Source organism: Pelophylax lessonae (genome assembly GCF_965119305.1).
Source record: "Pelophylax lessonae genome assembly, chromosome: 1".
In the NCBI taxonomy this organism is placed as follows: domain Eukaryota; kingdom Metazoa; phylum Chordata; class Amphibia; order Anura; family Ranidae; genus Pelophylax; species Pelophylax lessonae.
Window position 1 is genome coordinate 273,596,396 of NC_138768.1, and position 27,236 is coordinate 273,623,631.

General features: G+C 41.4%; 1 protein-coding gene across 2 annotated transcripts in view; it reads left to right on the forward strand.

Moving 5' to 3' along the window:
- Window positions 1-27,236, forward strand: part of RSPH14 (radial spoke head 14 homolog) — a 315,190-nt gene that overhangs the window by 13,911 nt on the left and 274,043 nt on the right. For both annotated transcript variants that reach the window (XM_082243657.1, XM_082243656.1), the window contains exons 3-4: window positions 282-384; window positions 6,496-6,614. In XM_082243657.1, the coding sequence (XP_082099783.1) occupies window positions 282-384; window positions 6,496-6,614 (222 nt within the window). The remainder of the gene's footprint in view (window positions 1-281; window positions 385-6,495; window positions 6,615-27,236) is intronic.

Here is a 27,236-nt window from a genome sequence, read left to right on the forward strand (position 1 = left end):
TCCAGCCAAAACATATTTTGTACAGAGGTGGGAAAGGACAGAAGTCATATTGCTGTCTGTCCCCACTGAAGGTATTTACCATCACATTCCATTTGTCATACTTAGCATACGTTTTGTTCCATTTCCCTAGTGGGACTTGGACAGGATAGTGTCCAGACCAGCCCATACCTTTGTTATCCTGGCCAGGGTCTCTAATTTTCTCACTGGCCAAATGAAAGATGTAATCTCTCCAGCAGATGTTTTGGGTTTAATATTCTCCTATATATTTTATTCTTATACAGGTTTCATGGACAGCCTTAAAACTTTGCTGTATGATGAAGACTCCACTGTCAGACAAAAGGCAACTGAAGTTTTCCACATCATGGCTGGTCATAATATTGGAAGGTTAGTGACCTTTGTGTGATATTGTATCTTGTTAAAATGGAAATGAGTCGGCATATCTCCCTTTAAAAGGAATGTGCATTAAACTGAATAGTGTTTGTAGATATAAAAGTTTAGCAGGGCATCTGGTTGTGATCTTGGACAGTTATGCACATGGTCATTTCCATGTGATGTAGTTTTTTAGTATGCTTTCCAAACTTTCAAGTGGTAGCATGGGATTAAAAGGTTGCACTGGGAGATGAGAATTGAAAAGACCTGTTGGTCTGGAAGTAATGTGGAGAACATGACCCAAACGTTGATATGAGAGTAAATGGCGGGGGGAAGGAAACTACTGGTAGCAGGGGCAGGATCTTATGCTGTAGACGGGGTACTGGAGATGAAGTTAGGCAAGGGAAGCAAAGCAAGCATTAGAATCTTATTTATTCATTCATCTGCATCAAGGCAATGCAGAACAAAGAGGATATGTGAAATGGGACATGGAAAATGAGTAGAAGAGGAACACATTGGGGCTTTTAACAGGAAAATGTAGAGGGAGGAGTGAGACAGAGGCATTAAAATCAGAGGGGTGCAGTACATGGGACCAGGGTATAGACATGAGGACAAACATGGCAGTAGGAGATGATCACCGACAGCAGAGGGGACAAAACATTCACATGTTCCGAGATTCTAACTCACACACCCAACATATTGCAATGGATTCAAGACTCTGGCTCTACTATTGCAGCCAGGCACTGCCATAGAAAAATAGTTTGAAATAAATTGGATACCCTCAGTCCTTTCATTCATCTGACAGGACCTCCAGTAGTTTAATGTACTGACATCTTATGTTGGAAGATTTGCTTGAGGTGATTGTAGCCGTATTAGTGTACTTGCAATAGAGACAATTGCGTACTATCCGTGATACTTTTTTTATTTGCACTAACCTACAATTTCAGGACAAGCTTTCAGGGTATGTCCCCTTCATCAAGGTCCAAGCAGTACTGATTCACAAAAGATTTAGTAAACTGGTAAAAAAAACACAATCTCTAAAGGCCTGTACACACTTGACGGAAATCGGACGAAATATCCTCCGATTTTTCTCTCTCTTGCTCAGCGTTCATAACCGTTTTTAGTTGACAGTGCATAAATGTTCATGAAATTTCTCGTCCGATTTTTTTTTTTTTTTTGGGATATTTGTTCCTAGACTTCCGGGTTGTCAGCAACTTCAGATCATGCGCGCGCCTTCGTATCCGATCTTACTGCATACATATTAAACGAAAATTGGTCGTCTGGGGACGGACGATAAAAATTTTGGTGTTTGTCCCTCCGTTTTTTTTTCGTTCAAAATGTCGGCATCGGCTGCTAAAAGTTGTGTACACACTAGCCGAAAATCGTACGATTTTACCTCGGACGGGAATTTTCGGCAGATTTTCTACTAGTGTGTACCCCACTTTAGCCAAAGGTAAAAAAAGAGAAAACCAAACAAACATAAACAACTGTAACTGCTTATTACCATTGTCAGTTACATTTGTTTATGTTTGTTTGGTTTTCTCCTTTTTTTCCTTTGGCGTAGAGATTGTGTTTTTTTACCAGTTTACTAAGAGCCATTCACACTACTCCGACTTGGGACACGACTTGTGTGCCCTCAAGTCGCCCCAAGTCTCTTGTCATCATAAATTCAATGTAAATGAATGAGAGCCGTCTTAATATGCACTACTGAAGTCGCTCCGACTTTAGAAAAGGTTCCTGTACTACTTCAAGACGACCTCTATCCGACTTGTGCACATAGACTTCAATGGGAGTTGCCTCTAAGGATCCTTATCTTATTTCAAGCGACTTGTTATCAGACTTTCCAGGAAGAAGAAAAAGATTAGCAAGGCATTCCCCACAGACAAAGTCGCCTATCATTTAAGTCTCTTCAAAGTAGTGCACAAGTCTCTTCCAAGTCTCTTACAAGTCGCTTTCAAGTCTCTTCAAAGTCACGCTAAAAAGTCGCTCCTTCATGGGGCGACTTTCTGGTCACGGTAGTGTGAACCGGCTCTAAATCTTTTGTGAATCAGTACTACTTAGACCTTGATGAAGGGGACATACCCCAAAAGCTTGTCCTGAAAAATTGTAGGTTAGTGCAAATTATAAAATTATCATGGACAGTACTCAATTGTCTCTGTTGGAAGATTTGAAATTTTAATGCATTCTTATTGCTGGAGAAAGTTGAATTGCTAAAGGGTCTAACAGAGGCAATAAGAAAGTTGGATGGGAAACATTAGAAAAAAGGAGAGAAGTAAGCGCAGCAGAGGTGAGTACATTGAGGTTAAAAAATCATGGAGGAGTTAGTGCAGAGCAGGGTAGCAAGAGGGAGTGGACAGTCAGAAGACGAGGGTCAAGTCAGAAGGGGCAATGGAGGAGAGGTATGTAACACTGAGGATGACACCAGAAAAAGCAACATAGGAGGAGAATTTAACATTTAAAGGAGGCTTGTGGTAGCTCTGTCCCTCTGCACCAAGACCCAAAAATGGTGGCCATATACTTAACTATCACCATGAGAGGAAGAGGCATTGATTAGCCAGGCACATGGTAAGAATTTAGCTTCTTTTTGTTTCAATAAATTGTATTGATGTTTCAAACAATATTTCCACATTTACAGGAAAATAAACAGAGATAATACAAAACCTTCTTTTCACCATATGATAAGCATTGTGTAACAGGGCCTAGCAGGGCCATAGTCAAGATAATACAGGAAAGTAATCTGTTTTAGCAACTTAGATATGGACCAAAAATAGTAATCCTAGGGCTATCCAATCCCTGTATTGATTGAAAAGTGGGTTAAAGAGGAAGTAAACCCTCCTCAGGAAGTTGTACCTATAGGTAAGCCTATATTAAGGCTTACCTATAGGTACTGTAAATATCTCCTAAACATGCACCATTTAGGAGATATTTACCTTTAATGCAGCCAGTGACGTCACTGGCGCATGCGCTCTGAAGGAACGGCAGATCGTGCCGTTCCTTCAGAGCCCCGTGCCGTGACCGTCGGCTCCCGCGCGCGTGCGCGGGAGTGACGTCACCGCGGCTCCGGCCAATCAGATGGCCGGATGCCGCGATCCCGGAAGACGGGCGACTATACATGTCGCCCATCATACAGGTAAGCGGACGGCACGGCGGGGGCTCGTTCTAAGGTAAGTATTTCATAATGAGCTACTATGCGATGCATACTAGCTCATTATGGGTTTCTCTTTCAGGATGTAAAGAAGAGAAAAAATTTTTTTCTCGGTGTACAACCTCTTTAAAGAAATTAGAAAAGCAGAATAGCTTCTATGGTTATTAACTTGGGAATCTAGAAGAATTCAGGGCAAGACGAACAGGTGAAAGAATGAGGGGTCAGGCCTCGTACACTAAAGAAAAAAGATTAAATCTGGAGATGAGTGCAATTAAAATCTGCCAGTAGGTTGTGTGTAAGCCAAGGATCCCAGATTTTATGAAATTTAGGCAGGCTAACCTTCCAAGGTACCCACCATTTTTCATATTCATTAGAGCTTTGATGGATTTGTTAGAGAAGTCTATTTAGAATAGTATAATTTATCTGATCTATTTAGAATAGTATAATTTATCTGAGGTGCGGAACCAAAAACGTTTGGGCATCCCACCATATATGTCTAAACGTGCCATCAACTACTATGCAACTGCATTTATTATGTTTTAGTTACAGCAGGTAGCATGGGGGGAATGTTGACCTCACTTCCTAAAAGCTTTGAAATGGTAAGTGGAAAGTTTTGGAGGAGAACAGAGAAAGAAGTGGTGCCTGCTCCTTGTAAAGCTGAATGTGTGCAAGAATCCTCCACCAACATTAAACAGGAAGCTCTGTCCTTTCTTATAGGGTATCACAACTAATATAAATTGGTTAGTGTTGAATACAGAACTGCAACCAGGCTTTTACTTTTTCATTAAGCCAAATCTGCCTAAGCCTATCATATATCAGGGTAATTGGTAAGTGCAGATTTCCTTCAATGGTTTACAGAGATTGCCAGGTGGATAATGTGATAAAGCAATCTATACGCCTGTTGATAAATGAATCTGCCATATGTGGGATAAGCCGCTTCCAAAGGTTCTTAAGTATAGGTCGGTGTCACTATATATGAATTAGTGCCTTATTTGGTCCCATCCTAAATAAACAATTAGGAACAGCCAAATACTCAAAATATTTTTCTTTTTTTATCCTGACAAGCATTTTCATTGCTGCTGGACTAGTAGAGAATACCAGGACCTGCCCAAGCTTTCTTATCCATCTAATCCAGAGCTCAGCCTCTCATCTTATGTGACTGTTTTCTTTCCATGCATTGTCTGAATTCAGCAGGATTGAACTGGGATCCTTTAGATATTTGAACAGCTTTACTGCCTTTTTTGGGTATTCTCCGTCTGTTCTGTGCTTGCTGACCCTGGGTTTATTACTTTCATTTTGCAAATGGAATCAAGCAGAAGAAAAAAGCATGGTGGCTACATGGTTAGCATGCTTTCTTTACAGCACTGGGATCCTTTGTTCTGTTACTACTAGATACCATATACAATACGTGCAGTTTGTGTGTTGGCTGGGTTATCTCTGGGTGTTCCTGGTTCCTTCCACAGCTCAAAATGTAATGCTGATAAATCAATCCTAATTTGTTTGTTTATACTGTATATGTATGCGTGTGGTGGGGGAAGTAGCATAGGTGTGATCAGCCTATTGCATTAGGGTGTGCACCCCAAATGTATTAAAATGTGGATGGTGTCAGTAGGGCAGTGGATGGTGTCAGTAGAGCAGTGTACTTGTCAGTAGGGCAGAGGTTGGCATCAGTAGGGCAGTGGACTTGTCAGTAGGGCAGAGGTTGGTGTCAGTAGGGCAGTGGATGGTGTCAGTAGAGCAGTGGACTTGTCAGTAGGGCAGAGGTTGGCATCAGTAGGGCAGTGGACTTGTCAGTAGGGCAGAGGTTGGTGTCAGTAGGGCAGTGGATGGTGTCAGTAGAGCAGTGGACTTGTCAGTAGGGCAGAGGTTGGCATCAGTAGGGCAGTGGACTTGTCAGTAGGGCAGAGGTTGGTGTCAGTAGGGCAGTGGATGGTGTCAGTAGAGCAGTGGACTTGTCAGTAGGGCAGAGGTTGGCATCAGTAGGGCAGTGGACTTGTCAGTAGGGCAGAGGTTGGTGTCAGTAGGGCAGTGGATGGTGTCAGTAGAGCAGTGGACTTGTCAGTAGGGCAGAGGTTGGCATCAGTAGGGCAGTGGACTTGTCAGTAGGGCAGAGTTTGGTGTCAGCAGGGCCCCAGACTTGTCAGTAGGACATCGGTTGGCATCGGTAGAGCAGTGGACTTGTCAGTAGGGCAGAAGTTGGAGTCAGAAGGGCAGAGGTTGGTGTCAGCAGGGCAGAGGACAGTGTTAGTAGTTTTTTATTTTTTACTATTTTTTGTTTTAAGGAGTCCCGTTAGGGGGCATTGGTGAAATATCAGCAGGGGGAATCTGCGCTGCACAGGGTGATTAGGGTGTGCCCAGGCACACCCGGCACGCCCCCTGCGCATGCCTATGGGAAGTAGACTGTAAGTACCTCAGGGGAAGGGACCAATGAGTGTTCTGTTTAATGTAATCTTTCAGCACTAGATAAATATGGGGGATATTTAGGTTAAAGATACTTCTTGGGAGATTCAGAGTGGCATAGCCACAAGGAGGGGCTATGTAGGCAAACCATAATGTGTGGCAGGAAATAGGTTTGTAGGGTGAATTATACCCTGTTCTGTCTTTGAATCCAGTGGAGGCACAATATATAGAAGTTCATTCTGCACCTTAGCATTTTTAGTAAAAGCTTGACCTTAGACATTGTGTTGGATTCCTGTTTGATGTTAATCCATTTTCCTATTGTAACTTTGCTTGAATAGCATGCCTAGTGTACTGGCAATGTAGCAGCAAATGGGTTGACAAAAGTGCTTTCTGGAAGATGTATGCTCACTTATTCAAGGTATTGGTGATTTTAGTATGGTTACTATTCATAATAAACCATTTGTACACCATTACACTGTGTTTATCCTTTATATGTTGTATAGCACCTATTGTATATGACCACTGTAACATCAAGGCAAGGGTTTAGATTCTGTTTCACAGTTTTATGTTCCACATTTCAGGGAAGGTATCTTAAAAAGTGACGTTATTATTCCACTTTCACATCTTCTGAATGACCCGGTGGATATGGTTCGGAGAAATATGCATCAAACATTTGAGGTGCTCTCGGAGCTTCGAGCTGGTAAGTGTTTATATTTCTTCATAATCTTTGCAATCCTAGATAACTGGGGACGTATATAATAAAATAGAATACTAATAGGAAAAAAATGGGTCATGCCTCAAACTATTATGCTAAACTGAAAATTGAAAGGATTAAAAGAGGTGCATGGAAGCCATCCAGCCCCAGTCTGATGTACAAACTATTATGCTATCAAATTCTGTCATTTCATATTGGTATTTCAAGCTAAGCAGCATCATGTAACTTCATCCCTTACACTAGTTGGCATTAGTCCTTGTACTTGAAATTATTTTCTCTCATTATAAAGATGGATACATTTATGAGGTGGAATAGTGTCTACACCCAGATGCTCAGTGTAGTGCAATGGAAATGATTTACAAAAGCTGGTGCAAAAGTGGCAACCAGTCACGTTTCATCTTTTAAACTATTCAATCTGGTTGCTATTAATACATTCAATTTCCATTTCCAATTTTGCTCCACATTGTATAAATCGGAAAGAAAAAAAATATTTTGCGGTGTTCGTCATATCTTGGAAGTGAGTATTGTCATATCTTGGAAGTGCGGATCTTATAGTTTAATAAGTGTGTATATGAGCATTGTGACTAATGCTGGCCATACACGTACAGCATTTCGGCCGTTTGCAGACTGAACGATTATTCTTCGGTCGAAAGCGAATTGGCCACTAACTTACAGAATAAACTCTTTTACATGATCGTTTTCATGATCATAATGATCGTTTGATAACATTCACAATATGAGTCAGAATATTATTTTCGTTTCAATTTTACCATACACATAAAAACTTTAGTAGAAACGATAAAAGTTTTTCGCTATGGATCCATCGACATTAGCCGGGCACACGATCGAAATCGTCGGTAAACTTGTGTTCACTAACGCCCCGATTTTCGAACGATCTTTCCTAAAACGACCATTTTCGGCTGAAATTCTGTGCGTGTATGGCCAGCATAAGTTGGTACATGTCATTTATTATTGTGACCAGATTTGTTTTGGTCATTTATTATTATTTTGTTGTCAATTATTATGTTAAGGTGTAAAGAAATATGTAACTTGCAACAACCTGTACCTGCAACGAGACATCATGGCTAATTCCATAGATAGAGAATAGTAGAGACATTTCTCACTGTCCCCTATGGTGTCAGGGTGTGCCGTAGGCAGACCATTATTTACAGAATATTTATGTTCCTCTTAGTTTTCTGCAATGTAGGTTTTTGATTCTTATTTTAGGAAACTACGATAAAAATAAAAGCTGCTATTACTGACCTTCTGAAGAAAATGTTGCCTGGTGGCCTTTGGCTTCGGTACTTTCTTTGGTACTGACCTGGAACAAGTGTGCAGATAAAAGAGGTCAGAGAAAAGTCAGAATTTTTGATCTTTTTGTTCCAGGTCAGTAAAAATATTGAAACCAGTAGGGGAGCTTGAGAACCAGGCAACTCATTTTTGCAGATGGAGAAGTCCGCAATGGGAGCTCGTGTATTTTTTCAGCACAGGTCCTTGTCATAACAGAAACAAGGAAACTTTTTTGCCCGATTCTCCTTCTGAAAATATTAGTTATGATGATTGGATAACTTCAATAATTTTTAAGACACTGACCCCCCTTTTTTTTTAAGGGCCTATTTCCACTATTGAGACTCTGTACTGTTCACATCAACATGCATTATATTTGTTGCTGCAATGTGGCACCATTCATTCTGCAATGTGTGGGAATTAACAAACCTTTGTTACAGAGTGCTGTGCCACCAGAATGGTACATGGATATTTATTTTTGGTGAGCTTTGATGCCTGAGAAAGCCCATTGGCCTATCAACATGTGTGTCCTGATGTACTGAAATGGTGTGAATGATCCCTAAGTTCCCTGTTCTGCATACCTCCTCTGGGCCTCAGAAAACATTACAGTGATACTAAACACACACTGTTTAATTTACATGGTCCCTTCTCTTTCTGTATATGGATAATGGCACTATAATTATTTTCATTTAAAAAATCGAAGTACCTTTTTTCTAATCGATATATAGCTGTCACATGACCCAGATCTTTCCCTGCCTGTCTGTAGGGAAACATAAGCAGGAGGGGCCTGTAGTCCTCTGCTGCTTGTCACATGTTAAAAAAAATAAAACTGCCTTTGGAATACAGAGTAAACATAAATAACTAATATCAATAAACTGTTGTTTAAATGTAAATTGCCATTCAAATATACATTTGAAATCAAATCATTATTATTTTGTGCAAATAACATGGTGTGAGCAGATTTCTGCCAGTCACAGGCTGTGTCACGCCCCTTCAGCTTGTGTCTTAGAATAACAGGGAGGTGAAGCCACCATCAATCTACAAGTAATATCTCGCCCCCATTGTATTTAGCTAGTTAGTGAGTATGGTGGAGGAGGAAGGGAGTGGGCTGACATTTTCCACTGTGTATATACCCACATGTATGACTCAATATTCACATGGGCTATTTAGATGTAATAGGGAGGAAATTCTCAGCATAGAAACTCACTGAAAACTGAGCATGTGCAGAGTTGCCACCATAGCTGCTAAATCCCCAACTGAATTAGGAACACGAATAGAAGTGAAGATAAAGAACAGCAGGATCAATCAGATTCTATGCAGAATGCAGAAAACAAATCTCATAGTGACTAATGCCTCGTTTCCACTGAGTGGTACGGTACGGTTCGGTTCAGTACGGTACGGTTCGGAACGGTACACCTTGCATTTCCACTGCCAATAGTACCCTTTCCTTATAGGCGTGGTGTAGCAGGAAAGCTGTGATAGACGATTCTCTGTCAACCAATCAAAGTTCTGCAGAGTGTAGCTCCACCCTGTTGGTACGGTACTAATGTGCTTGGTACCCCAACGAAAGGGTCCCAAAAAAGTGGTACGGTTCGGAATTAGGGTACCATTCACAATGGAAACGGCATAAATAGCATACCGTACCAAACCGAACCGTACCAGAAAGCTCAGTGGAAACGAGCCATCGTATGAACAGCATGTAATACACCGTTTATTGATGTTTATTGATTGTTTTTTATGATGTGGGTTTAGTAACATTTTAAGGAAGAGTTAGCATAACAGATAATCAACTAGCATTTTTAGGAGATTAGCAAATGCATATTCCACTCCTAACAGGTCTACTTTAAAGGCTGATGTGCTGTGCTCCCCTGTCCAGACTTCCCCATGTCTGACCACAGACTCTGGCTCTTCATTAGAGATTGCAAGGCTTAGTGAATTACTGTAATTCCAACCAGTTCATTCTAGGTCTGCCAGGGACTTTCAGGTACAGATTTCAGAGAAACCTCCCGAATGACAAAATAAATGGTTAATTTATACTACACTGTATCTGTCCCTATAACAAAAACAGCATTGTACTATTAGGTAGAGGCTGGCTTTGGGAGTGGTGGCAAAATAGTTCCACTAGGTGGCAGGATTGCCTGATAATGTGTTGGTTTTTGGAGGCCTGACCATTCAGAAGCATATTAGTAATATTATTCCATCTGTTTCTCTGCGGCATGAGTGCAGAAGAACCCTGGGACAAGTCCCAGGCAGGCTTTCACAGCAGAACATACATGTCTTTCATAAATAAGCTAATAAAGTGTACTAGTGTATTTCTTCATGAGTCTTGTTATCACATTCGTAAATAGAAAGCTCACTGTGGCACACTTAATGTCCATTGTGATAATGTACTAAGGACAAGAATTTCCTGACTAGCTTCTATACTTAGTAATAAGGACAAGGAGATATACAGCAACCCTGTCGCCAGCACTAAGTGAGAGCAAAGACTCAGGATTGCCATTGCCATAAACAGAGGCTGCAGTATACCTACCATCTTTCTTATTGGAGACAATCATTGCACCATGTCTACCATTATTCTAAGTTAAGGTGACCAGATTTTTAAAATGAAACCTGGTGACATATTTTTTATTTTTTTTAAATGGCAAATGGCATAGGACTGCATACTACAGAGCACTGGGCACAGGACTGCATAATACACAGAGCGCTGGGCACAGGACTGCATAATACACAGAGCGCTGGGCACAGGACTACATAATACACAGAGCGCTGGGCACAGGACTACATAATACACAGAGCGCTGGGCACAGGACTACATAATACACAGAGCGCTGGGCACAGGACTACATAATACACAGAGCGCTGGGCACAGGACTACATAATACAAAGAGCGCTGGGCACAGGACTACATAATACACAGAGCGCTGGGCACAGGACTACATAATACAAAGAGCGCTGGGCACAGGACTACATAATACACAGAGCGCTGGGCACAGGACTACATAATACACAGAGCACTGGACACAGGACTACATAATATACAGGCGGGTGTTAGGAATAGACTGCTGGGCAGGGTTCAGAGGTTTGCTATGCACAGAGGACACTTCTCCCACCACATCTATAGCTCACCTCTGCACCCCTCTCTCACAGATTATCTCTGCAGCCGCCTCTTAGCCCTTCCCCACAACAGCTAAACTCTCCATCTCTCCATACAGCTGCATCAGCTCTGACCCCTGCTCCCTCACTACCCTCACCTGTGAACAAACAGACCACCTCCCCCATGTACTCACCTACCGGTCTCAGCCCTATACACAGTACATTTTTGGCACTGCCTCTCCTCCACTGAACAGCAACAGGAGCGGCAGTGAGATCGTCCAGCAGGGGACGTCGATATCCGAGCCACCAGGCTGTTTCTCAGCCAGCATGGGATGCCCTGTCTACATTAATCTGGCCCTAAAACTGGGGACAGACATGCCTTCTATCATTCCAAGTGGTAACTGTCAATGCAATATACCTGTCTACCTTCCTATTGACGAGATTTGCTGCAGAGTGCTTACCATCATTCTAAATAGCAACAGTCACTGCACTACACCTGCCATCACATTTAAAAGAGAAGTATGGCCAAAGCTTGTTTGGTCATACTTCTCATTTGGGTCACAGGCGTGCACTTGCTTTTGCACTTGTGTGAATCAGCCGGTGTAAACGTTACAGAGCCACGCCAGTCTCTGGACGTATCCCAACAATAATGGGTTTCAGATCCACCCAGATGCCTGACCGGGAGCTGGCTCAGCCTCTCAGTGCTCCACTGAGATCCTGAGCTGGTCACTTCTGTGAGAGTTGGAGGGGCAGAGCAGAGAGTGGTGACATGAAAGTCACCGCTCTCTGCTCAGAGCAGACCAGAGAACTGAGCGATCAGCGGTCATGTGATTTTTGGGCTTAGAGCCAGCAGGGGACGCGATGCTGCAGCCATAGAGATGAGTATGTGAGTTGTTTTTTTTTTTTTTTTTGTTTCCCACACTACACCTTTAACAGAAGCATTCATTGCTATATATTTGCCATCTTTCTTAAAGCGGAACTAAACCCTGCTATCATTTATAGTCGAGGAAGCTGCCATCTTAGCCTCAGTTAGATCTACAGTTGCTGTGCTACTGCACATGTCATCAGCTATGACACCAGCCATTTAATGGCTTGACAGTTCGGTTGAGAGTTAACGTAAGCACACTAGTAACAGTAACAGTTATCATTCAAGGCAGGCCTTGCATGCAACCATTTTGGGAAACAGTTAAATTGGTGGGTTTATTTCTGCTATTACCACTTATGGCCCAGAATGTTTTCCCCCTAATGACCAGGCCATTTTTTTGCAATTTGGCACTGCGTTATCTGACAATTGCACAGTCGTGCGATGCTGTACCCAAAGAAAATTAATGTCCTTTTTTTCCCCACAGCTTTCTTTTGGTGGTATTTGATCACCTGTGCGATTTTTATTTTTTGCACTTTAAACAAGAAAAGAGCGACAATTCTGAAAAAAAAAAAAAAAAAAAAAACAATATTTTTCACTTTCTGCCATATAACTTTCCCAATAAAAAAATGGAAAAATCTAATTTTTTTATCATTTTAGGCCAATTTGTATTCTGCTACAAATTTGTGGGGAAAAAATCCCAATAAGAGAATATTGATGGTTTTCGCAAACGTTATCGTGTCTACAAACGAGGGGAAAGATTTATGTCATTTTTATATATTTATTTATTTTTTTACTAGTAATAGCGGCGATCAGTGATTTTTAGCAGGACTGCGACATTGCGGCGGACAGATCAGACACCTAACTAACATTTTTGATGCTTTTGGGGGACCAGTGACATTACTACAGTAATCAGTGCTAAAAATATGTATTGTTACTGTACTAATGACACTGGCAGGGAAGGGGTTAACACCAGGGGCGATCAAAGGGTTAAATGTGTCCCTAGGGTGTGCTTTACTAACTGTGTGGGGGATGGACTAAATAGGAGGAACACAGGAGCCCGGTCACCAGAGACTGCCATCAGTACCGCCGTGCACCATCGCCCGTCACCTGTCACCCATCAGTGACCATCGCCGTTACCTGTCACCCCATCAATCACCGTCACCTGTCACCCCATCAGTCATCGTCATCTGTCACCCTATCAATCATCGTCACTTGTCACCCCATCAGTGATCGTCACTTGTCACCCCATCAATCATCGTCACTTGTCACCCCGTCAGTGATTGTCATCTGTCACCCCATCAATCATCGTCACTTGTCACCTCATCAATCATCGTCACCTGTCACCTCATCAATCATCGTCACCTGTCACCCCATCAGTCATCGTCACCTGTCACCCCATCAGTCATCGTCACCTGTCACCCCATCAGTCATTGTCACCTGTCACCCCATCAGTCATCGTCACCTGTCACCCCATCAGTCATCGTCACCTGTCACCCCATCAGTCATCGTCACCTGTTTGCCATATACATGCAATCACTTACCGACCGCCTAACGACTATATGCGTCGGCCATTAAAAGCTAAATACTGGGGTTATGGCAGCAGATAGCTGCCATAACCCCGGTATTTTTTGAAACGGCGGGCGGTCGGCTTTCAGATAAGGGTGGTCCCAGTGGCGGATTCGCCGCGGAATTACCCTTACGGTGCAGAGGAAGAGGTGCCCCCCCTCCTCCTGCCACGTCCCAGACGTTTTCCCAGCTTACCGGACCCGCCGGCAGCGGGGAAAACTATCCGGTCCCGGATCCTCAGAGACAGGAAGTCGAGTGAGGGCAAAATAATAAATAAAATAAATAGGAAAAAAAAAATTAAAGCGCCCTGTCCCCGTTAGCTCGCGCGCAGAAGCAAACGCATACGCAAGTCCCGCCCACATATGTAAACGGTGTTCAAACCATACATGTGAGGTATCTCCGCGATCGTTAGAGCGAGAGCAATAATTTGAGCCCTAGACCTCCTCTGTAACTCTAAGCTGGTAACCTGCAGAAATTTTTAAAATGTTGCCTATGGGGATTTTTAAGTACCAATGTTTGGCGCCATTCTGTGAGCATGCGCAATTTTGAAGCATGACATGTTGGGTATCTAATTACTCTGCGTAACATTATCTTTCACATTATGGAAAAAAATTGGGCTAAATTTACTGTTTTCTTATTTTTTAGTTCAAAAAAGTGATTTTTTTTTCAAAAAAATTGCATTCGGAAGACTGCTGCGCAAATATGGTGTGATAAAAAATATTTCAACGATCTCCATTTTATTCTCTAGGGTCTCTGCTAAAAAAAAATATATAATGTTTGGGGGTTCTAAGTAGTTTTCTAGCAAAAAAAATTATTTTAGCTTGTAAACACCAAAAATAAATCAAACATCAAAAATAGGCCCAGTCTTAAAGTGGATAAATGGACAACTTTGTTAGGCCTATGTATGTGGCCAGGCTGTGAAAAAGTGTTACACATGTGGTATCGCCATACTCAGGAGGAATAGCAGAATGTATTTTGGGGTGCAATTTTTGCTATGTACATGCTATGTGTTAGAAATATTGCATAAATGGACAGCTTTGTGTAAAAAAAATGTGTTTTCATTCCACATTTTCCAAAAACTTGTGGAAAAAAATGACATATTCAAAAGACTCATTATGCCTCAAAAATTATACGTTGGGCTGTTTGCTTTCCAAAATGGGGTCATTTTATGGGGGTTTCCATTGTCCTGGTGCTCCAGGGCCTTCAAAAGTGCGATAGGTTGTCAGGAAATTATATGTGTAATTTGTGCTCCTAGAATGCCGGACAGTGCTACTTGGATGTTAGGCCTCTGTATGTGGCCAGGCTGTGAAAAAGTCTCACACATGTGGTATCGCCATACTCAGGAGGAGTAGTAGAATGTGTTTTGGGGTGTAGTTGCAAGTATACATATGCTGTGTGAGAGAAATAACCTGTTAATACGTCAATTTGTAAAAAAAAAAAAAAAATCTTCATATTGCAAAGAGTTGTGGGAAAAAATTACAACTTCAAAAAACTCACCATGCCCCTTATTAAATACATTGGAATGTCTACTTTCCAAAAAGGGGTCATTTGGGGGGTATTTGTACTTTCCTGACTTTTTAGTGTCTCAAGAAATGAGATAGGCCTTCAGTACATCAGGTGTGGTCAAGTGTGATCAATTTTCAATGATTCGCACCATAGCTTGTGGACTCTATAACTTTCACAAAGACCAAATAATATACACTTACTTGGGTTATTTTTACCAAAGATAAGTAGCAGTATAAATTTTGGCCAAAATTTGTGAAGAAAAATTTTATGACAGAAACAAAGAAAAATGCGTTTTTTCACAATATTTTCAGTCTTTTTTTATTTATAGCACAAAAAATAAAAAAACCCAGTAGTGATTAAATACCATCAAAAGAAAGCTCTATTTGTGTGAAAAAAAGGACACAAATTTTTTATGGGTACAGTGTTGCATGACTGAGTAATTGTCATTCAAAGTGTTAGAGCGCTGAAAGCTGAAAATCAGTCTGGGCAGGAAGGGGGTGAAAGTGCACTGTAGGCAAGTGGTTAAAGTAAGGCCTCATGCACTCAGGATGTTTTGGAAACTTTCCTAAAAGCCTTCCGTCTTGGCATTTTAGCAGAAAAAAAAACACCTGACGCTTGTAAGTGTGGAACACATTTAGGCACGTTTACGGGCATCAAACGCTTGGGCAATAATCATTTATTTTTGGCCATTGAAAAAAATGAACACTCAAGGGCTAAACATGCCTAGCGATAACGCATTTTTAGACACATTTAGAAGCGTCAAGCTTTTTTTTTTTTTTACTGCCAAAACCCTGCTGCTCCTGGATGCACTGGCAGTGCGTTTTTTCTTTCCTGCCTCTAAATGCCTCTGCCACTACTAAAAGTCTTTGTGTGCACAGATACATAGGCTAAAGCCCCGTACACACGATAAGAAATTCGGAAGGGAAATTTCGTCCGACGACCGATCTGCCGATTTTCGGATTGTTAATATGGTGCTTTCGACAGCCGACTCCGACTTTTCGGCTGACAAAATCCTGATGTGCAGGCTATAAAATGTTTGTCCTCCGTCAACACACGTCTGATTTTCGTCTCATTAGTACAGATTTTGACGGGGAAAAATCTTATGAGCAAGACTAGGCATGCTCAGAGATGAAAGAACACATAGAAAGCAATCCAACACATGACATCACTTCTGAAGTAGAATTCTATTGTACGGGAAAATTCGTGTGCAGTCTAGAGCACATTCCAACCAACGGACACGCACTCTGGACAAAAGACGGACGACCGGTCGGCGGAAATTCGTAGCGTGTGTGCGAGGCTTTACATCCAGGAAAGAAAACGCCAGACACCCCTAGGAGCAGCTGAAAAAACATCCAGTGTGCATGGGGCCTAAATCTGTCATAAGATAATTACAAAGGTTGCCATGAATTTTGAAAATGCTAATTGCCAGAGTGTGTATAGTTTTAATAGATTTGAGTACCAAACCAAGCATGTAGTGTCTGGAATTTTTTATTGCTATACTTGTTTGGGGTTGGTGACACAGAAGCCAATGCATCAGCATGAAAACCTAGGAACTGTCTTTTTAAAAGGAGAGGTTATTATTGGTCTCCTACATAATTCTCCCATGATAGGTGTGATTCACTTTCTAACAAATGTTTTTTCATTTGTTTTCACAAACATTTACTTGAATTGATGAGTGCTGTTAGTTTTTTGTGCTTTTGTAAGAGGATAGGATCATATGCCTATACCTAAAGGCATTTTTAATTTGCATTACAATAGAAGAAAAAATAGTTCCACACAGAATGGTGATTTGAATAGGCTACATCAGTGTTTCTCAACCCAAGTGACCCTTTTAAAGTTTGGCCAGTTTCCAGGCACCCCTTTCTAAAATGTAAAACATTTAATGAATATTTTTATGCAATGCAGCAGCATTTACACACGTAGGACACACTCAACATTTAAGGGGATTTATTTTTACAAAGCACTATACCTTTAGACACCTGTACTGACTAGTATTCCGGAGTTTCTCTTTTCCATCACTTTCTGTCCCTTTTTCAGTTGATCTGACCCCAGTGCTGATGGGGAGGGGCAGGGAAGGGGCAAACAATCACATCCTCAGGCGTATGACATCATTCTTACCAATCTGACATCATTGGTTGTTGGGTTGCTGGTAGCTGGCCCTCATGGTGCCCAAGGTTGTAGTGCTGCACAATAAAAACCTGTGCCTTTGTGTAACAAAAAAGGTGGGCTTAATTCACCTACTGGCTTGTTGACAATTGTTGTGCAATTTGGAGGAAACTTTTAAGTATTTTGCCAAGGTGCCCCCTAAAGAACGGGGCTATATAGACATGAATTATTTTTGATTGTAACTGTTTCCCTACAGTAAAAATCATGTTATGCCACGGGCAAAAGCAAAGAAGTAAATGGGCATTAATAGAAGCACTCACTGCAACATGTTAATAGCATACTTCACAGCAGTATGCGTATCATCATTCTTAATAAAGACATAAAGATATACACTGCAACACTACAAATAACACATTGAATATGTAAAATACATATGGCCATGTGTATACATGTATCTTTCTTGTGACACGCTTGGTATGCTTGGTATTACTTTATCATGGGATTTGATGGCAGATTACACAGATCCCAGCTTTGGACAGAAAGACTAATGGGGTAACACAAAATAGATTTCACAAAAATCTATTTTCTGCTCTTAGCATAACCAATGACCACTAAACAAGGGGAACATGCCTATTGTAGAAGTGCTAATTAACTTGGGGGGGGGGGGGGGAATAGTAGTCCCACTTTCTATGCGAATGGTCCATAATTTACCATATCACAGCGATGAGGAGGCAGGAAGCAGTGTTAAAGGGGCTACTGGAATTTCAGATCTAATGTAGCATATATACTAAAAGGTTGATTTGATAAAACTGGAGAGTGCAAAATCTGGTGCAAGTGTGCATAGTAGCCAATCAGCTACTAACTTCAGCTTAGTCAATTGAACTTTGACAATAATCCCCCATTCACATCGAGCCGATTTGACATGTCAAATCAGAGCCAGTTGCCGGCAACGGCACCGTCTGAATTATAGCGACACCGACTTTGTGGCGCAGAAATTATTCCAAAATGTAGTTCCTGCACTACTTTTGGTGACTTTGGGGGTGATTAAATAGACATCTGTGCATAAAGCCGCACAAATGTCTTTCAAATTGCCCCTGAAGTCAAATTGAAATGCTGGTTTAAAAACGTGCGAGTTCAGCTGAAACCTAGAAGCTGATTGGTTTCTTCGCAGAGTTGCACCAGATCTTGCACTCGCTAGTTTTAGTAAATCAATCCCAATCTGTCTAAATAGGCAGGAACCACTGGGGGTTAGGGACCTTTAGGTTCAGGGGTAGCAGACCTTTGTTCAACATACAATAATCAGCATTCGGGGATTCTTCAGCACACTGGCAAATGTAGTACTTTCTTGCTTTCAGACAAAGGATCAACCAAAATAATTGAAGCATGCTTATGATTAAAGAACTCCAGCCTCACCCATTTCTGTCCCATCTGCTTCTACCTGTGATTCTCTAATGGAAAATTTCTGTAATTTTTCTTCTCCGTACTGTGCGCCTCTGAATTTTCATTGTAGGGCATTGCAGCAGACACACTTCTTGTTGGCAGAAACCTAATCCAACAGAAGACCTACTGATTTAGATACTCTCCATGGGCTTCAGGGGTCTCAGTTACTGCTGCTGAGTGTGATGTGGTGCACACAGCTTCCAGAGAGCCAATTTCATGTGGACGAGTTACTGAAGAGCCCACCAACTCTGCACAATGACTTCTAGGAACAGCAGCTTACGATATACTGTTATTTGTTGTGTTGCTCTCTATGTTGGAATGCAGTGTTGTTTCCCAATGAGTAGAATTGAGTGGCCATGTCCCATCTTGTTGCTGTCTAGTGAATATAGAGCCTAGTTGTAAACATAATTTTAAGGCAGGAGTGCCACAGGCACAGAAAAACTGCGGCCTTCAGGCATTCTGAATGACTAAAGGCCGAGGTCATTCTTTTCCTGCACTGTTAGACTGAAAGGGAGAGAATGAGGAGGCGGGTTCCCTAGGAATATTAGATATTCCAGTCCATCTGATCCCCTGCAGTCTCATGGGATCTGGTTACGCCCATAGCAGGGTGACATAATATATGTTTTATATGATTGTTACCATTTCTGTCTAAAGAAGCAGAGGCCATCTGTGAAACACTTTATAATTATAACTACAGCCACCATCCATCTGTGAAACCTGGGATTAAAAATACCATTTTAGTCTTTACAGATGACAAAAAGCTATGCAGTGGAATAACATCCTTACAGGATTTCTCCAACTTACAAGCCGACCTCAATGCACTGTTTCATTTGGGCGACTGTGGCAAATTAAGTTTAATGTAGATAAATGTAAAGTTATGCACGTGGGGGGTAAGAATATGCATGCATCATACATACTAGGGGGGGTACAACTGGGGGAATCAATGGTGGAGAAGGATCTGGGGGTTTTGGTGGATCCTAAGCTTAATAATAGTATGCTTTCCTCACTGAACTGGTTTATCGTGGCCCTAGAGCCTATGATTTCCTCCCGCGCCCTACCAGACTAACACTTAGAGTCTGGTTGGTGGCTAGAAGACATTTACTACAACCCAATCAATGGTCTCCCTACTGCCCCTATGGGGTAATCCCTTACTGATTTACGTTAGGACAATTCCTGATCCTCAATTGTGGGCTAGATATCGGGTGAAGATGCTTTGTGATGTTATGCCAGGGGGTACCTTGCTGTCCTTTCATGACTTCTCACACAAATTTGGTTTACCTCCCTGAATGCACTTTTGATACTGTCAAATGGGACATGCAGCTTGATCATAGTTCTCTGGCTCTCTCAATTTAGCTTCAGACCCAACTTAAGATCTTCTCACACAGGAACAACTCTCTAGACCTCTCTCAGCACTATATCTAGCTCTGTTGAGTATAGACTCCCCTAAAATAGATAGACTATGGGAGCGATAGAGTGCAGATATTCCTAATTTGGATTGGGAAACGTGAGAGGAATGCTTTGAGGCTAACTCTAAATGAGTAATTTCTTCCAGAGACAAACTGATTCAAACACATAGGTCGTACTACATGCCTCCTAGACTGCATCAAATATACACAAACAGATCTTCAGACTGTACTCAATGTCACTCCTCTACTGGCACTTTCTTCCATATGTTTTGGTCCTGTCCTAGAGTGGCCCAGTTCTGGATGGAGGTTTTTGACCTCATTAACATCCACCTAAACTGTCCCTCCCAATGCCCCCAGAGTTGGCATTATTGGGAATTAATGGTGATGAACAAAGGCCGAGATACACTAAACTCTTAGTTTCCTACTTACTTTATTATGCTAAGAAAGAAATTCTTCTTAGGTGGACCTCCCCTCCCCCCTTCCTTAGCCTCTTGGGAAGCTACCATAAATGCAGCTCTAGCCTTGTATAAACTGACCTATATCAGTACAAATTGCCCTAAGAAGTATGACAAGATCTGGCAGCCATGGTTATCGCAGTGATGGTTCTTGGGGCTTTTATTCTTCTATGATTTACTTTTGTACCTGCTATTATTGTACCATATATATTCAATAAAAAGCAATCCTTGTTTTAAAAAAATAAAATAAAAAATAGCATGCAATGCTAAGCTGCAGTTTCCAAAGCAAGCAAAGTTCTTACTTGTATTAAGAGAGATATGGACTCCAGAGAAAGAGAGAGATATAATTTTGCCCCTGTACAAATCATTAGTAGGACCTTATCTGGAATATGCAGTTCAGTTTTGAGCACCAGATATCAAAAAGGATATCAGGGAACTGGAGAAAGTGCAGAAAAGGGCAACGAAACTAATAAGAGGCATGGAGGAGCTCAGCTGTTTGGCTTGATTATAGGAACAGAATTTATTGCCTCTTGAGAAGAGGATATTAGGATGGGAATTTATCAACATGTACAAATGCGTAAAGGGTCCATATAGTGAATGTTGAGCTATTCACTTTAGGGTTATCACAGAGGACAAGGGGCGCTTTTTACGCCTAGAGGAAAAGAGATTTCATCTCCAAATATGGAAAGGTTTCTTCACAGTAAGAGCTGTGAACATGTGGAATAGACTCCCTCTAGAGGTAGTTCTGGCCAGCTCAGTAGATTGCTTTAAAAAAGGCCTGGATTCTTTCTTAAATGTACATAATATAACTGGATACTCACATTTATAAGTAAAGTTGATCCAGGGAATATCCGATTGCCTCTCGGGGGATCAGGAAGGAATTTTTTTCCCCTGCTGGAGCAAATTGGATCATGCTTTGCTGGGGTTTTTTACCTTCCTCTGAATCAACTGTGGGTAAAGGATTGTGTATATGGGATTGTATTTGTTTTTAAAAAAAAAGTTATTGGTTGAACTAGATGGACTTTTTTTCAAGTCGACTAACTATGTAACTATATAAACTCGCCAACCACTTTATTAGGTACACCTTGCTAGTACCGGGTTGGACACCCTTTTGCCTTCAGAACTGCCTTAATTCTTCGTGGCATAGATTCAACAAGGTGTTGGAAACATTCCTCAGAGATTTTGGTCCATACTGACATGATAGCATCACACAGTTGCTGCAGATTTGTCGGCTGCATATCCATGATCCGAATCTCCTGTTCTACTACATCTCTAAGGTGCTCTATTGGATTGAGATCCGGTGACTGTGGAGGCCATTGGAGTACAGTGAACTCATTGTCATGTTCAAGAAACCAGTTTGAGATGATTTGAGCTTTGTGACATGGTGCATTATCAAGCTGGAAGTAGTCATCAGAAGATGGGTACACTGTAGTTATAAAAGGATGGACATGGTCATCAACAATACTCAGGTAAGCCATGGCGTTTAAACGATGTTCAATTGGTACTAAGGGGCCCAAAGTGTGCCAAGCAAATATCTCACACACTGTTACACCACCACCAGCCTGAACCATTGATTCAAGGCAGGATTGATTTATGCTTTCATGTTGTTTAAGCCAAATTCTGACCCTACCATCTGAATGTCGCAGCTGAAATCGAGACTCATCAGAACAGGCAGCGTTTTCCCAATCTTCTATTTTACAATTTTGGTGAGCCTGTGCAAATTGTAGCCTGTTTCCTGTTCTTATCTGACAGGAGTGGCACCCGGTGTAGTCTTCTGCTGCTGTTACATTGGTTGTAACGAGTGATTATTTGAGTTACTGTTGCCTTTCTATCATCTCAAACCAGTCTGTCTATTCTCCTCTGACCTCTGACATCAACAAGGTATTTTCGTCCACACAACTGCCGCTCACTGGATATTCTGCCACTCACTGGATATTTTTCTTTTTCAGGCCATTCTCTATAAACCCTAGAGATGGTTGTGTGTGAAAATCCCAGTAGATCAGCAGTTTCTGAAATACTCATTCCAGCCCATTTGGCACCAGTATCTATGTCACATTCAAAGTCACTTTTATCCCCTTTCTTCAACATTCTGATGCTCAGTTTGAACTTCAGCAAGTTGCCTTTCGCACATCTAGAAGCCTAAATGCATTAAGTTTCTGGATACTTCAAAAATCTTTACTTGGCAAGCATGTTTGTAGTATCGGTAAACTTTTTAGCTAGTTGGACTTGCCTAAAGCATGTTTTATGCAGATCCTTACTTAAGACTGAGTTAAGAGACTTGCCACCCCCTCCACTCTGCTGCTTTATAATGCAGAGCAGGCAGACAGACTGCAAATTACTGTGCATAAAGCACTTGTTTGACGATGCCCTCTGCGCTGCTTAACAAGTTGTCCAAACAGTTAAGAAGTGGCCTGACAGAATGCTGCACACAACGAGATAGGGAGCCTCTCTGGAGTGGTAGCAGGGCATTGTGGGAAGGCAGGAGAGAAGTAGGGAAACAACAGAACACCCAGAGGTTGGATGCTTAAAAATCCTCCTTTGAACATTAACAGGGTTGTTAGAAGACAAAGAAAAGACAAATTAGTACTTAACTGATCTGAAATCTGCTTACTGTGGATTAAATAGAACTGTTATTACCCTGATCATTATTGGTTGTTAGACTGAAAAAATACATCTTGTTATTCCTGGGAGAGAAGGTTACACATTTCCTTCTATTATTAGGTTTGTTGTTGAGCACTGCTAGCAAAATATGTTTAACATCAGAGTGGTAACTGAACTCCTGGATAAGGAAACATTGTCTAAATACCAGAACCATGTGGACACTTCCGGGCGCCAGCTCATTTAAATGCGTGCTCACACCGCTATACCACGCCTCTGAAGATGTCATAGATGTTTGACGATACGCGTAAGGCGGACGTATCGGAGCTGAGCACGCTACATACCGTGGTTTTATCCATTGATGCTGTTATATGATGTCTACTATGTAAGTGCATTACTTCTTAATAAATTTATGTGCCTCGATGTACTTCACGATTGGTTGCCCCTCTAACTTTTTTCTGAGCCTGCATGTGAAAGTCACTTCTGTGGGGTCCTGTGAAGGCATTGTACATCTCTGAATTGTGAAGTTCTCTCTCCCTGCTAAGGAATGTGACTAGGAACCATCATTTACGCCGTGCGCTGTTTGCTCTTATGCCTGTTTGACCACTCTGTGACAGGAGGATCAAAAGTTCCGGTAAGAGGCTACAGGTGTCAGCACAGGGTGTAACTCATCTCTCTCACTATTCACTGGTGATTGGCTGATTGGATCGGGTCCTTTCTTTCTACCTGCAGTTCCACTCCATTCGATTGTCCATGGACTGTATTACTGTGATAGATTGTTTAATATATGTCTGGCACAGCTCCTAATATACATCTACTAACTTGAACCTTGGTGTGCTTTGTGTATTTCAAAAAGGACTGGTCATTGCTGCTCTTTCTCCATGTGCAAAGTGACTGGTCTTGTCTCCGCCCCTCCAGTAGTTTTCTGCAGGCAGCCTGTAGTGGGTGGAGCCTACTGGGACCCTCCCACAGCAGTGCTCTCTGCACGGACTATGTGCTTCCCAGTGATGATATAACTGCTATTTTTTGAGGCAATAACTGGATTTCCAAAGCATTCATTGCATTTGGGTTTATATCCTTTGTGGCTAGAAAAGAAAATATTTACCTGAAAGTTTTTGTGAAAGTTTAGTTAGGACTAAAATCTTGATCACATCAGGTGCGGTAAGGTAACGCGTGCAAAATCACATGTTTTCCCGCACTGCACCAAAACACGTTGCCCTTTTGCAGAAGCCAGCAGGTGCAATTAGATCCTAATAGTATTGCCATAAATCTAGCAAATGTAGACGTGTTCGTACCCGCCAAAGTGCATGGTACTACAGTACTCTGTGTTTTGGTTTGGCAGAGTTTAAAAAATTGTGCTGGAACCTTTTTTCACGTTTCTCATGCATAGGGCAGCCCATTCAAATTATTGGGCTGTCCTATAAGAAGATGCATAGGAATGAACAGTAACGTGCAAAAAAACTGGCAACAGCTCAGCCAAAAAAATTTATTTTATGCTTATTTCCCTATCTGACAGATATCCCTTAATTCCTGCTTCAGTGACTACACTGCCACCACAGCAAGAAATCGGGAGAAATCTTTCAAAAGAAGCTATAGACAGAAAAAAAAGATAGTTAATGAATACAACTGGCATTCAGGAGAGGGATTGGTGGTAGCCCACCCCCAGCAAGATATACTTATCAATTAATGCCCCTCCCTACTGCAGGAGTCCACCCTGGGTAAGCTATGGTCTCAGATGTATTTGAATAACTCTCCCCCTGCTATTCTTCAGGCATAAAGTAACTGCGGTAAACTTACCATCCATCTTACAGTCTCTGCTGACTTTGTCAGAATTTTCGGAGGGTTAGGCTGGCCTTACACTTGTAGACTTTCGTTCAAACTTTTAGATGAGAAGGAATCAAAATCTTTGTAAGTTTTTGCAAGCAATCGATTGTGCTTTCATGGACTCGACTAATTTTGAGCAACTTCATTGACGTACCTTGTCAATGTCTCATTTTTCGATTGACAATCTGCACTTTGACAACTGCATGCGCATAACACTAAGATTTTTCTTGGACGGGAGCCAATATAACAAAAAGACATTTATTCATTACCGTTAGATTTGATACAAACTTTCCATCCTCATGCTTTCATTTTTTTGCTTCCTCTGCTCAAAACGATTGGTGAAACGACCCCTTTAACTCTTAGATAATCAAACAAATGTTCTGAAAATGTGAGTTTTTGAACAAATATCTACCGTTGTAAGGCCAGCTTAAGGATCTGTAGATAAACCACGCAAGCACTTATTGATGAAAAAAACATTCCTTTTCCATAAAGAGAAAAAAAACCACAAATGATCCATTCAGAACCTTTATTTCCCTTTCGCCAGTAGATATTTCTTTTTGAAATTGTAGTGTCATTAGCCTTAAGGGGCAAAGAAGCCTGCAAGGCACTCTGGCAAAGCCGTGTAACAGGTACGTAGTGTGTTGCAGGCCTCACAGACCCTGAGGAATTGAGCCCTTGGCAGAGGAGTCATACACTGTTTTTAGGGGTATTGTGTTCTCAGGAGGACACCAAGTGAATTAGGGTACACATGAAGCTGTAAGGGGAATAATTTACATACTAAGTGGATGTGCTTTACACAGTCTCAACTTATTTACACACACTTCACACAGACATCCAGAATTAGCGGCCCAGCTTCCTTAGAATAGGGGAACTCTGCATCTTTATGGTAGGCCAATGCATTTCAGGCCAAACCTTTTAGCGCCCGTTGCCATAAATAAAGGCAACTTTATTGTTCATATTGCTCCATTGATGCTTCTTTAATACCGCACTACTCCAGTTTAAAGAAAACAAAAATGGCAGACCTGCCCAGAATGTTTTTTTTTTAGCACATAAAGTCTTTGTCAATGTAAATACTCAGAAGCTGAACGTTTCTTTTAATTTTCCTTCTCTTTTTTTGCAAAATAAATAGCCAGTGTTATATTTGTTTCCAGTGTATTTTTTTTTGTTTCTTTACAAACATAAATAGTCAAGCACTTTTTTGAAAATGTCCTAAAAATGTTCTGCTTTTTATGTTAAAAAAAACGTGCAGGGCTTGGCAGAAGAAAAAAAAAAAGAGTTTTGTGTTGTATGGAGAATCGTTAGTGGCGGAGCCTGTTTGCTCCAGTGTTGTCTCATTCCTGCTTCATCAGCCATGGTGACAGGTTTCATGGGTCAAGAAGTTCAACCATAATAATATAGGCCAATGGTAAAGGACAACTCTGTTGATGATACTGTCAGGTAATCTACAAAGATCAGCAAGGAACCGGATTCAAAAATAAAAAAAATGACTTACGTTTGCATTCTAGCTGTTAGATGTATACTTGCAATGGTTAGCAGCTGCAAAACAGACTTTAGGACCATCTTTTTAATTTTGCAGATGGTGATGGGACAGCCTGTGTATAAATTATACTTACCATTGCAGCTGGCGCTTAAGAGACGTTGTCACCGTGTTTTGCAACTGTGCATGTTTTAGTCCTGATGCAGTAGCATCCCTTTTAAGAAATCCTACCATTAACCACCATTCCTATCACACCACCATTTGTTATAAATACATGAGATTCTTATTTGGTTTACAACACCCTGGGCTGTATTGATCTTAATGGCACATGTAGACCAGTTCCTAAGGCAGTGCAGTAAGAGGAGCAACTCCAAGTCTTGACTTTTTCCAACTGTGATTTTTTTTTTTTGTTTCTGTGTCCTGGCCATGTCTGGACATTTGTGGCTAACTTTAGCCATTGACCTCTTTCTCTTATTTATTGGCTTGTGTTGCATATAAATAAATGCACTCCTTTCAACTTCAATAATCATAAGGTGCTTGGACATTCATGCACCATTTGACCATTATTGTATATCAAAGGGGAAGGGGGGGTGATTAACGTTGACGCAGTTTATGCACCATGTTAATGTCCTTTGAGCTCTTCCTTTTTGGTGTGAATGGCACATAGAAAATAATTGTTCTTTATGTGCCCTGTTCACACCATACATGTGGGGTGGCATGTAGAAAAACACAGCTCAATGGACCTGAAGTGAACAACCCCTAATCTTTTAAACAAGCTTTAAAGTGGAACTAAACCCACCCATTGTTTTCAGCCAAGGAAGCTGCCATCTTAGCTTCTGTTTGATCTTCAACTGCCATGGTGCTGCACATGTGATCAGTTATGGCACCAGCTATTGGATGGTTTGACGTTTTGGTTGAGAACACAAACAAATGTGACAGCATTCTTGGCATGCTGAGAATTTAACGTTTTTTTTTGGGGTTTAG